At 42.8% G+C, this 13,005-nt stretch overlaps 1 protein-coding gene across 3 annotated transcripts in view; it reads right to left on the bottom strand.

Moving 5' to 3' along the window:
* Positions 1 to 28: 28 nt before the first annotated feature.
* The window catches only part of clip1a (CAP-GLY domain containing linker protein 1a), a 40,548-nt gene continuing 27,571 nt past the window's right edge, over positions 29 to 13,005 (bottom strand). For 2 of the 3 annotated variants that reach the window (XM_055224053.1, XM_055224054.1), the window contains 10 exons: positions 9,851 to 12,265; positions 8,466 to 8,603; positions 7,902 to 8,008; positions 7,169 to 7,289; positions 7,044 to 7,096; positions 6,136 to 6,241; positions 5,891 to 6,038; positions 5,227 to 5,279; positions 3,901 to 4,028; positions 29 to 790 (listed from right to left, as the gene is read on the bottom strand). In XM_055224053.1, the coding sequence (XP_055080028.1) occupies positions 565 to 790; positions 3,901 to 4,028; positions 5,227 to 5,279; positions 5,891 to 6,038; positions 6,136 to 6,241; positions 7,044 to 7,096; positions 7,169 to 7,289; positions 7,902 to 8,008; positions 8,466 to 8,603; positions 9,851 to 12,265 (3,495 nt within the window). In that variant the 3' untranslated portion in view covers positions 29 to 564. The remainder of the gene's footprint in view (positions 791 to 3,900; positions 4,029 to 5,226; positions 5,280 to 5,890; positions 6,039 to 6,135; positions 6,242 to 7,043; positions 7,097 to 7,168; positions 7,290 to 7,901; positions 8,009 to 8,465; positions 8,604 to 9,850; positions 12,266 to 13,005) is intronic. The other variant, XM_055224055.1, reaches the window with a different exon arrangement.

Genomic DNA, 13,005 nt, shown 5'->3' with positions numbered 1-13,005 from the left:
GAGCATAAGATGAAGAAAAACACACACATTTTACATTTATACATAAATTCCATTTATTTTAGTACATTAACGCTCCTTACATAAATTCTTTGCAAAACTGTTTTGGAAAGGCCAGTGGAGAAGTGCTAAAAGATATGATCTATAGATTTCCTGTAGAGCAGCACTTCCAGTGTCCACAGTGTCTATGTTAAACAGCACAGTATGGCTGCTCCTTACATCGCTCAGCATATCTTAAAAGTACTTTTACAAGCATAAAAAAATAAACTATAGCACCCTCAAACTTCCAATCACCTTATACCTAATGTTCTTCGTAATCGACAGGCTGTGCATTCTCTAGATTTATAAATTAATGATAGAAAAGACACTTCAGCAATGATTGATCACACAGTGAGTTCCAGTCACACAAACCCACACATGAGACACTCCGGTTCAGAGATCACCAAACCGCAACATGGTAAGATCTGGAGCTCCAGCCCCAATTTACAGCGTACAGAAACCCATCCAGAAGCAGCAGACATGATGTGCAAACGTGTGCTGATTGTGCAGAAGGCTCTAGGAGGTTCCTCAAAAGGTCTGGTCATCGTTGCAGGCCTCTGTGTCATGGCCGAACACCTCGCAGATATCGCAGTATGGCCGCTCATCATCCTTTGAGCCGTGGTAGGTGCTGTGAGGAGGGGAGTCAGGCTCTTGGGCCTGTGTGGGACAGTCTTCAGTGTCGTGAAGGTCAAAACAGTCACAGATGTCACAGAAGAGGCGTGGAGGGGGCTTCTTCTTTGTGTTCTGGGCCTTACTGGGGTACACAAAACACACGTTAGAGAGGACAGGCCTTCTGAAATATCTAGTGATGTTCGTTAGAATAAAAACTGTTTGTTATTGAGCATCAATGATTTTTTTTCATGGTCGATGATGATTGTTTACAATCCAAAGAAACCAATGGTCGATAAGGTCCTGTTCTTTTTGAGCCTATATGCAAGGCCGATTTTGATTATTTTCCCTATGTTATATGATTTTAAATGATTATAAACTCCTCCACAAACCTGTTTGACTAAGAGTTGTGTAGTCACGTTTGTGCAGTGTCCTCTTCACACTAAAGCGTTATGCATATGCTTAGGTGGTTGGCCCAAACTAAATATTTAGGCAGATATGCAAAAAAGTGGAAATATCGGCCCAAAATATCGGTCTATCTCTGATCTATACTTCAGAATCAGAATCAGAATCAGAAGACTTTTATTGCCATAGTCTGTGAACACAGTTCACAGACTAGGAACTTGATACGGTGAAAAAGTGCAACATAAACACACTGAATAAATACAAATACAAATACAAATAAGGGCATGCACAAAGTTAAAAAGATATGCTTAAAAAAATCAAATGAAATACTTAAAGGGAGAAAATATGTACAATAGCAGCATCAGAACAACAGTGCAAAGTGGCTTATTAAAGTGACCGGTGTTATAAAGTGTCCAGTATAGTGCAGATATTATAAAGTGTTCATGAGACAAACAGCAGAGGGGAAGAAACTGTTCTTATGGCGAGAGGTTCTGGTCCCAATGGACCGTAGCCTCCTGCCAGAGGGAAGTGGCTCAAATAGTCCATGTCCAGGGTGAGAGGTGTCAGCTGCTATACGGCCTGCTCGCCCCCGAGTCCTGGAGACATACAGATCCTGTATAGATGGAAGGCTGCAGCCAATCACCTTCTCAGCAGAGCGCACAATGCGCTGCAGTCTCTGTCTGTCCCTGGCAGTGGCCCCAGCGAACCACACAGTGATGGAGGAGGTGAGGATGGACTCAATGATGGAAGTGTAAAACTGCACCATCATCTGGACTGGCAGCTTGCGTTTCCTCAGCTGCCGCAGGTGGAACATCCTCTGCTGGGCTTTCTTGATGAGGGAGCTGATGGTCGGCTCCCACTTGAGATCCTGGGTGATGCAGGTGCCCAGGAAGCGGAAAGAGTCCACAGTGGTGATGGGGGATTCCGTCAGGGTGAGGGGAGGCAGGGGGGCTGTGACTTTCCTGAAGTCCACGATCATCTCCACTGTCTTCTGGGCGTTGAGCTCCAGGTTGTTGCTGCTGCACCAGGACACCAGCCGGTCCACCTCCCTCCTGTAGGCAGACTCATCGCTGTCCGAGATGAGTCCGAACTTAACCAGTTTGACGGAGTCATGGCTGGAGGTGCAGCAGTTGGTGTACAGGGAGAAGAGCAGGGGAGAAAGTACACAGCCCTGTGGAGATCCTGTGCTGATAGTCCGAGACATTCTTCCCCAGCCGCACGCGCTGTCTCCTGTCTGTCAGGAAGTCAGTGATCCACCTACAGGTGGAGTCAGGCACGTTGAGCTGAGCGAGCTTGTCCTGGAGCAGAGCAGGGAGGATGGTGTTGAATGCAGAGCTGAAGTCCACAAACAGGATCCTGGCGTAGGTTCCCGGGGAGTCCAGATGCTGGAGGATGAAGTGAAGGGCCAGGTTAATGGCGTCGTCCACAGACCGATTGGCTCTGTAGGCAAACTGCAGAGGGTCCAGGAGGGGGGAGGTGAAGGACTTGAGGTGGTGCAGGACCAGGCGCTCAAATGACTTCATGACTACAGACGTCAGCGCCACAGGTCTGTAGTCATTAAGTCCAGTGATCCTGGGCTTCTTGGGGACGGGGACAATGGTGGACAGCTTGAAGCAGGCTGGGACGTGACATGACTCCAGGGAGGTGTTAAAAATGTCCGTAAAGACAGGAGCCAGTTCCTCAGCACAGTGTCTAAGGGTGGAAGGAGAGACACCGTCTGGGCCCGCGGCCTTACGGGGATTCTGCTTCCTGAAAAGCTTAGTCACGTCCTGCTCCACAACTGTGAGGGCAGTGGGGGAGAAGGGGGGGTCCGAGGTGGGTTTGGAGGTAATGTCCATGATGGTGGGGGAGGAGGGGGAGGGGTGTGAAACTTCAAACCTCGCATAAAAGCCGTTTAACTTTTCTGCTAGTTGTTTGTTGTCCACGGCGGGAGGGGCTTTGGGCCTGTAGTTGGTGATTTGCCTAAGCCCTCTCCAGACAGAAGCAGAGTCGTTGGTGGAGAATTGCTGCTCCAGACGTGTATTGTATTTCGCTTTAGCCTTTTCCACCTCTTTGCTAAACGCATACTTGCAACGCCTGTAGCCTTCACGATCTCCTGCCCTGAAAGCCATCTCCTTTTCCCTCCTCAAATGTCTAAGTCTGGGTGTGAACCAGGGTTTGTCATTGTTAAAAGTCACCCTGGTGCATGATGGAATGATGCTGTCCTCACAGAACTGAATGTATGACGTCACAATGTCTGTGTACTCATCCAAACTGTCTGTGGCAGCCTTGAACACATCCCAGTCTGTAGTGTCCAAACACGTGCGAAGCTCCTCCACAGCCTCACTGGTCCACTTCTTAGAAGTCCTCACAGCAGGTTTGGAGAGTTTCAGCCGTTGTTTGTAAGCAGGGATGAGGTGAACCATGACGTGATCAGAGAATCCTAGAGCAGCGCGGGTCACGGCTCTGTAGGCTCCACTGACCGTTGTGTAACAGTGATCCAGCGTCTTCTGCTCTCTCGTCGGGCAATTAATAAACTGTTTATATTTGGGCAGTTCCTGGCTCAGATTTCCTTTATTAAAATCCCCCAGGATGATCAGTAAAGAGTCCGGGAAGGTTCGCTCCACATCCAGAATCTGCTCCGCGAGCACGCGCTGAGCCTCGTGCGTGTCCGCGCACGGAGGGATGTAAACAGCGGCCAGAATGAATGAAGTGAACTCACGTGGAGACACACAGCGCACCAAATCACCAGGGCGACCGTACGTGGCGCCATCTTGGATCAAGCTTGTTAAAATAAGTATCTACTTCAGATCCTAGTTGTAGTATTGATTAGTGTCTACGATATGATTTCCACATGCACACTCAGCTGACCTTTCGTAGTTGTCCATCTCACTGGAGCTGTTCCCATTGAGTGCTGCAGTAGCCAGTTTTTCCAGTTTCTCCTTGAGCTCCTGGTTCTTCCTCTGAAGGTCCACAATGACCGAGTTCAGGAAGTCAATCTACAAGTACACATATGTCAGCGGTCATTAAGAACTGACAATCAGGCATCAACTCTTCTAAACACTATTATTTATCCTTAAACTTTAGCTTTGAGTTTAAAGTGTGTGAAACAATTTCCTAAATGTATCCTAGTATCTACACCCCAATATAGTCCACTGCCCCCAATAGACACTATGTAGAACCACAGTAAGGGTGAGGGCATGCACAAGGAAAGCCGATGAAAAACATGAACAAACCGCTGCCTGATGGTGGGGTTGCTATGACAACATCAAAGACAGGGCAGAGAAGAGGAGAGAAAAGAAAAAAAAAAAGCTCAAGTTAGAACCAGCACCGGACACAGCACTCCACTGGGCCCTGAACTATCACAGACTGTACAGGAGGAGCAATACAAAAGCTTTGAATGGGAGATGACTGCTGTCCAGCCATGATCCTTAGGAGAATGCATGTCTGGACTAAGCCACTGGACTAAGATAATAGACCATTATGCAATAAATCTAACCCCAGTCTATATTTGAACCATTCCAGGACTAATCTAGGGCTAAATCATGTCTAAAAGTGGACTACATCGTTCCCATTATTGTTAAAAAATGATTCAAAGGAGGGCAAAAAATTGATAATACGAACTTTGAATTAGGCAAACCCACAAGCTGAAGAGCTGTCCAAGTACCTCCTGAAGGATTACCACAGTTTCAGGAACACTGGCTAAGTGCGATCTAAGGAGTATAGCTGTATCTTGGAAATTGGTGAGATTGAGAGAACACATTTGGTTGCTGGCTTTTGTCATGCAAGAATGTAAGCAAGAGAACAAACCTGAACAGTTTGTATAGCTGCACTGCAATGCTCCTGTTAACATCAATATAATGCCATAGTCCAGGGCCCAGATCTGACCACAAATACAGTATAACATTTTACATGAAAAAGATGAGGGGGATGTTTTAGATTCTTTCAAAGTGGTTTAGTGCAGATTTAAGACCTCCTCTGTAAAGCATTATACTGTGACCTTCTCATGAATAACACAAATACTACAGTTACATAATTAGAGCTGTGTTGGTACGAGAGCCATTTGGTTTTTGTGGAGATATCATCAATATGGCATGACAATTCCAATGAAGCACTCAGAATACGCTAGGATACAACTACATGACAGCAGGATGCCCTCAGATGGAGAAGGTGACAGGACACCAGTGCCATACAGACCTGGCTCTCCAGAGACGTCTTCTCCTCCTGGAGCTCATCCACCTCTGCATTTCCTAAAGTGTGAGGACAAACATGAGTCAGGGTTATTACTCACAAATATCACAGTCTTCTACATTCATAGAGGCACCTAACAAAATTGTTCAATAAGGAATCCTCCTCAAAAAGAGAAAATGCTTTAAAATGCTTTCACACATGTGCTACAGACAGAGGAAGATATGTGGATTTTGGGAAAAATATTCAAAATGAGTCTGAAAATGGACATGTGTCTTGTTCATTGATGATTCTAAATCACTATCTTGATACTGTTAAAATGTGTGTGTGAAGTGCACAGCCTTAACTGCAACTCATTCTTTTGATGATCAGCTTGGGTCTTTTTAATGGAGTGGTCTAAAGCCAATCCTCTGTCAATAAAAGCATGTGGTGTGGGCTATTTTTGTGCTAAACTGCAATGATGTATTGTTTGTGTGGAAAAAAACATTGAAAGACATTTTATTAGAAAAAATATGTAATTTAATCAATCAATACAGGAAAAAATCTAAACAAAAATACTTTGCCACATCTCCCAACCCTCTTTGCAGTGGTCAGAAAGTCTATAAAGCTACAACCAAATTACTATCATCCCCATAGACTATAAAGAGTGCGTTAATGAGAGAGCAAGTGTTACCTGAGCCCTGCCCCCCTCCTCCTCCTCCTCCTCTCTCCTTCTCCAGTTTGAGTAGACGTTCCTTCAGACTGGCTTTGTCCCTCTCCAAAGCCTCCACAGTGGCTTCCAGAGCTCGGGCAGATGCACACTCTGCCTGTAGGGCCGTCAGCTGCATGCGCATACATACACACAGATTAGGTTATCTCACTGCTCTGGACACAAGGACAGGAGGACAGAGGGGCATGGACATGCTGGGGTCTGCTCACCTGTCTCCCCAGCACCTCCAGTTGCTCCTCTTTACTACTGATTAAGGCACTGTTCTTAGTCAGGGAATCCTTCTCTTTGTCCAACTGCTCCTTCAGGATGCTCTCACTAAAAAGACAAATAAATGATAAATTATAATAAACATGAAATGATGATACAGTGTGGTTTAACATAGTACTAATATTTACAAGACAACCAGCTCCTTGAAACTTAACACTGATCCCATTTTAGCAGTGAAATTAAATCAGCTAAACAAAACCAATTTACGTCATATGAAGATGCTTGATGAGGTCTTGGATTTCCCATTCACTTTGCAATGAGACAGTATTTAATTGACATTAGGATTGGCAGAAGTATCAAAAATCTGATACTAATTTATACTAAAACTAGTACTGAAACTAGATACTCATTTGACCAGGTACCGATACTAAAAATTCACACCCCTAGGACAAAAATGAACCTTTCCTGAACAGCATTAAAATGATCCTGAGCTGTATCAGGACAAGTATTAGACCACACAGAGTAGTATACGCCCATTGACCACTATGGAACCTACCTGGACCACTGAGGGATTACAAAGATATAAGGCCACATGGGAATATAAAAGAAAGTACTATGATTTATTGTTGAAAATAACATTTTATTGTTTAAATAATAATAATAATTTTTTTTTATATCATTGTGATATCGAAATTAGTATTGAGTATCGAGTCTATTCCTTAGTATCGAAATAGAGTTCAAAATTTTTGTATCGTGATAACATTAACGGACATGCAGAAATGAAAATACCAGGTACCTGAAGCTATTAGGCAGGCTTTCGGGAAGCAGAGGACAGAAACAATAGAGCTTAAAGGATGGTCTGCTTGGTTGCACAGCTTTTCACCTACATGTACTAGATGTGAGTGCTTACCTTTGCTTCAGCTCCTTCACCTGCTGCTTGAGCTTGGAGTGTTCGTTCTTGAGCTGCAGGTAAACACCACACACGTTAGACAGTAGCACAGTCATAGTTAAATTTAAGTCAGTGTTAGTGGGAACCTTGGACAGATGGGCCTGGCCCTGGTGGCTGTTGCTCAGCTCTCTGTTCAGCTGCTCGTGTTCCTGCTGCAGATTCTGAAGAGACTGGCTCTGTGTGGACATCTCCTCCTTCAGCTTCTCTCTGTGGAGTTTGGTTAAAATAGGTTAACATTTCTATATTTGCAATATATTGGCAGTAGCTCAGTTGGTAGAGTATTTGTCCAATGATATGAAGATTGGCGGTTCAAATCCCACTCATCATTGGTGAGGTCAGATCCACTGACGGTGTGATTGCAGCTCGGTGTGATTGCAGTTCTCACAAATAAATACTGTTGTTGTGTCCCTGGGCAAGTGTCTGCGTACACTGGTGTATTAATGTGTGTGAATGGATGAGTGGTTTGTTGATGTAAAGAGCTTTGAATGCCTTGAAGGTGGAAACTATATATAAAAATGTAAAAAAATATATATAAAAATTTCACCATTTAATATTTACCCATCATCTTTCACGTAAGACTCACTTCACAAAGCATACACAGCCAGGAGATTAGCTTTTAGGAGGGCAGTAAAATATATGACCTGCCAAACAGGTCTTCATTCAAATGTGATTTTTTAAAAGACTTTATTGGACACGACAGCTCAAGTATGACGAGTAGAGACATTTGGCAAAAAGTCAAGGCTCTGAGATAGTAACAATATCGTAAATCACTGAACCATTTTGTCTCATACTGAGGCCTGTAGGTGAGAATGTACTTACAGCTCCTGGCTCAGGCTCTTGCTCTTCTGAGACTCTGTTTTGAGCTGGTCTTTGGTGGTTTTCAGATCCTCCTGGTACATGACCTTCTCCTCCTTCAGTGTTTTCGTCTAGACACAAAAATGAACACCAGTAGTTTAGGATGGTGCAGAACACAGCTTGCACTTCTGTTTCGACCCTGATGAGTAGAGATGGATTGATATTTGGATGTTACACATACTGGCTATTGAAAAATCCAACTAATGGAGATATAAAGGTATAAAGGAAATATATGACGTTATGTGCTGCATTAACTTCAGATCATAAGAAAGCAGTGTATAAAATGAGACCACTGCTCCCTTTTGTTGATTTGCAGTAAGACAAGACTATGTTAAAAAGTTCTGATATTAAAAATCGTTGCTATAGAAATAGGTTTTAATTATTATTACACATTTATTATGAAGAGCAGTGCCCTGTAGTAACTTATACTTTTGGCCCTATATATCTGTCTCAAAATATTGGCCAGTTTATTGGCCATCAGCTGCTAAAAACAATTAGCATGGACCATGAAAAAAAAGCATATCTTACCTCTGACTCAAGGTTGCTCTTGAATGTGCGCAGCTCCTCTAGCAGAGCCTGGGCCTGAGTCTTCTCCTGGAGCAGCAAAGCCTTCTCATTGGACAGCTGCTTAAGAGCCTCAGACGTTTTCCCAGAAGACTCTGTGGCCTGAAGTGCGTCGAAAAGAAAACATGAGTCGCTGGATGCTGGGATTGTTTCATTTACTTTGAATTGGCGATTGCAACTATTTAAAACTACTTTTGCATGCTGATAAACAACTATTTGCATTTTAGATGATAGTACAAGTATTTCTACAATGATCAAGAAAACAAAAGTATCTACACTGCAAAACTATCACCTGTGGCCTTAGAACGGAGATGATGAGAATAATCACACTCGACACTGTTCCACCAATAAAAACACGTGACTCTCTCATGCTAGGTCAGTCACAATATCTAGTGACTGAAAAAGTTGGGCATGAAATCAAGTATATGATATAATAATAAGTAGTTAAATAAGTCACAGCAAATTTTGTTAACAGTGCCTCTTTTATATTCAAATTGATTCAATGTAGGGCTGCAAAATGTATCGCGGAAATATCGGTATTGGCTGACGTAATAATCGATATCACAAGAAAATAATTATATTGCAACAATACAAAGTTCCTCATTTTACAAATGTGTTTTTGGAAAATAAAATGGACAAAAGGACACATTTTATTAATGATTTCCTTATCAAAAAGTATATTGAAATATTGCAATAATATCGTTATCGCAATAGGGCTGCAAAATTAATCGTCTAATCAAAATCATCAAAATTACTATTTGAATGGACACAGTTAGCAAATCGCTAATTTCCTACACAAACAACAAAATCTCATGTTTTATTCTGCATAGAATGTGATTCTTGTATTAGTATGTCAGTTTCTGTTTCAGTCTTTTTGTCAGTTATTCTGGACACTTTTTAAATCTGAAGTTTGAACACAAACCTCTTATTAAAAACAAATATCAAATCTAATTGCAATCGCAATGTTGGTCAGAAAAATTGTAATTGGACTCATACAATACAAAACACAGTAATCGAAAATCTTATCCTTTTCTCATATCGTGCAGCCCTAATTCAATGTATTTCTGCCAAACCCTGCACAATCTTGAACCCAATTTTGTTCCCTAATAACCAAGAACCAGAGTGGACTTGCAAGATAGCTAGGCTAACTTTGTGACTATTAGAGCCGTTATAAGCCCACAGGAAAGACAGTGAAGGCTGGGAGCTAGCACCAGAGGTTAGTGAATGAAGATGATAGTTACATTGTAGGGAGGGAGTGGGGAGATAGAGCAGCATGCATTTAGTAGTACAGTGGCCCCAGCTGTCTAAAGGACTCAGTGACTGGTTAGTGCCGGAGGGGAAGAGAGTACCTCAAGCTGCTTAGAAAGGGCATGTGAGAGCTGCAACCCGAGCTGAGTGGCCTCTTGCTGGGCTTGGTCGCGCTCCTTCAGGAGGGCTTCCTTCTGAGCTGTGAGTGCTGCAAGGCAGGTGCTTATCTGGTTCCTCTCCCTGGCTGATGCAGCAACCTCTGCAGTAGCATGCTGGTACTGCTTCTCCAGCTCATCTTTGTCATGCTGGAGCCTCTTCAGATCAGCCTCTGCTTGCTTATAGTCACCTTGGAGCTTGTCTAACTCAGTGGTCAGTCCTAGCCGTTCTTTGAGCCAGTTTGCCCGCTCGCTGTGCAGAGACGTTAGGTCTTGTTCTAAATTACCTTGAGCTAAAGTTTGTTGTTGCTCTTTGAAGCTCAGACTAGCCATCTGTTTGTTAATCTCTTCCATTTGAGACTTGAGTTGTTCCTTCTCTGTCCTCAGCTGACAGGACTCCTGCTCCTGTCGTCGTAATAATTTGGACATTTCCTCCACTTTTCCCTTCTTGTCCTGGTCACTCTTTTGTAGACTCAGATACACTTGTTCTTTTTCTTGCCTCAGCTTGGACATCATCTGCTCCAACTCCTTGATCTGTTGGGAGAGGCCATCTTTAACAGCAATGACTTCAATGCGCTGACTAGTTTCAGTTTGGAGTTGTGATTCAAGACTCTCCTTCGATTTGGACAGCACCTGGATTTGCGATTGGAACCTTTCTAATTTTTGCTGTAAACTCTGCTTCTCTGACTGTACAGACTGCAGCTGCTTGCTTGCGTCACTCTGCCCAGAACGCAGGTTTTGACAGTCATCGGTGAGCTTGTTTACCTTCTCAACCAGCTCTAAATTGGTCTTTTGTAGTTGTTGTTTAAAACAGGCATGTTCCTCAATAAGTTTCTTTTTACCTTTAAGCAGAGTGTCAATATCTGTAGTTAGTTTCTTCACCTGATTCTCAAAGTCAGCTTTATCCCGTTTCAAAACAACCACTACAGCCTCAACCTCAGCTTTTTGCCTGTTAATGTCCTCCAACTTGCCTGATAGATCTGACTTCTCTTGGTTAAGTTCTGCATTTGTTTTGGAAACGCTATCCAACTGGTCTTTAGCTGCTCTTAAATCAGTGGACAGTTTTACCCTTTCTGATGAATCCCCATCTCTTTCTGCTAGCACTTTTGACACCTTCCTCTCCAGTTCTCCTTTCTCCCTTGCTAGCCTCTCGTTGTCTGTTCTCTGCTGTTCTAGTGTGGATTCCAGGATCATGTGCTCTTTCTTTAGCGCATGGACGGTCATCTCGGCTTCAGAACGCTGCTTTTGGAATGACTGTTTTTCTAGTTCTAGAGCTTCAGCTAGCTCCTTAGACTTGTCATTAGCCTGAGCTAGCTGATCTGCTAACGTCTGAACCTTACTCTTCAAGTCTTCGATCTGTTTGAGCAGCTCTTGGTTTTCGTGATTAGCTTTCCTCTGAACGGCGAGCAGGTCCTCTTTCTCTTGCAGTAGTTGCAGTCTCTCAGAATCTGTAACTTGGCTGTTTGTTTTGAACTCCTCCAACATTTGAGCTAACCCGTTTTTGGATACTTTCACTTCTTCACACTCACAGCGCAACATCTCCAGATCTTTCTTAGCGACATCAAGCTGGTTTTGAAGCCACTCTTTGGCCTTTTCTACCTTCGCCTTTTCCAACATGGTGGCACTGATGTCACTTGACAGTTTGGCCTTCTCTTTGGTTAGCGTCTCGTTAAATGCTTGCAGCTGGCTGTTCTTCATTGTCAGATCTTCTTTTTCCAAGTTTATGGAGTTGAGTTTGGATTGGAGTTCGCTGTTCTTCGTATTGAGGGACTTTTTGGCATTTCTGGCAGAGTCTAGCTCTGAGATGAAGTTGTCCTTCTCTGATATGAGCCTGGATTGTTTTTGCTCAAAGTCCTCCACTAGTCTGCTCTTCTCTTTACAAATGCCCTCATAATCGACATGCAGTTGCTTCTTCTGAGCCTGAAGTTGCTCAATCTCCTGTTGGTGCTTTAGAACAAGATCTTGCTTCTCTGCATTCTGCTTCTCGAGCTCCTGCATTTTGGCTAACTGTTCATTGTAGACCTCTTTGAGTTCTTTGCTTTCTGCTCGTGCAACTTCGAGATCACGTGTGACCATCTGCAAATGTTCTTCTGAACATTTGCCTTGCATTTGCAGCTCCTCTTGGCGTTTTGAAAGTTCTTCATTAGCCATGTGGAGTTGTTCATGCTGCTCCTCCAGTTGCCTGTAACTACTTTCGATGCTGGCAAGTTTAGTCTGGACTTCTGAAAGCTCCCCCTGTAGTTTTAACTTCTCAGCCTCACATTCCTTCTGAATGAGCTCCTGATCTAACCTTTGCTTATCCACTTGTTGGCAAAAGCTCTCAAGGTCATGCTTGGTAGATTGGAGCTCAGCAGAAAGACACTGGGAAAAATAATTTAATGGGAAACAAAAAAAGCAAAAATAAAGAGGGGGAATAAGATGGACCAAAACAAACCAAGCAGATATGGATGTATGCCGCTGGAAAAAGTTAAAATACAGAAGCAAGCAAAGGTTACACCACGACTAACACTGCACATACCAGCCATATTTAAGAGGAGCACTTTCACTTCACCTGATGAGTTTATTATCTTTGTCAGTCATTTTCTGTTATGTAAAAGAGTTTGCCAAGATTCACTATAATTAGAGGTTAGGCCTGTCATGATAACAAATTTTGAAGCATGTAGCTGACGGAAACATGTCAGTATATTTGTTTTCCGAAGTTCTGTATTTGTGTAAGAAAACATTGATGTATTTTATTAATTTTATATATCTTTTATTTGTAAAAGAATTTACCGTTGTGAGTCATGTAAGTGCATGTTTGCCCCAGAAGTAAAAAAAAAAAAAAAAGGAGTATAGTAGCTGCGAAAAGTATAAAAAGAGGAGCAAGGAAAATGCGAAAAGTGCAAAGAAAGATATCAGACTTAACTACTGCTGGTCATGATGGTACACGGTAAAGATTGATTGTTTGTATTTATTTTGAAAGTTTAAATGTATTAGAGTCAAGTAAATTTTCTTTATCTTTTAGTTTTTACCGTGTTCACGGTGTGAAAATGAATTAAATATTGGCACATAAACATCAGTAAGGAGCGTTTTTTTTTTTTTTTAAGAAGAAATCAGGGTAG

The sequence above is a fragment of the Periophthalmus magnuspinnatus genome, chromosome 9 (genome assembly GCF_009829125.3).
Source record: "Periophthalmus magnuspinnatus isolate fPerMag1 chromosome 9, fPerMag1.2.pri, whole genome shotgun sequence".
Lineage (NCBI taxonomy): Eukaryota > Metazoa > Chordata > Actinopteri > Gobiiformes > Gobiidae > Periophthalmus > Periophthalmus magnuspinnatus.
Note: the sequence above shows the minus strand (reverse complement) of the source record. Positions and strands in the feature narration are given on the sequence as shown.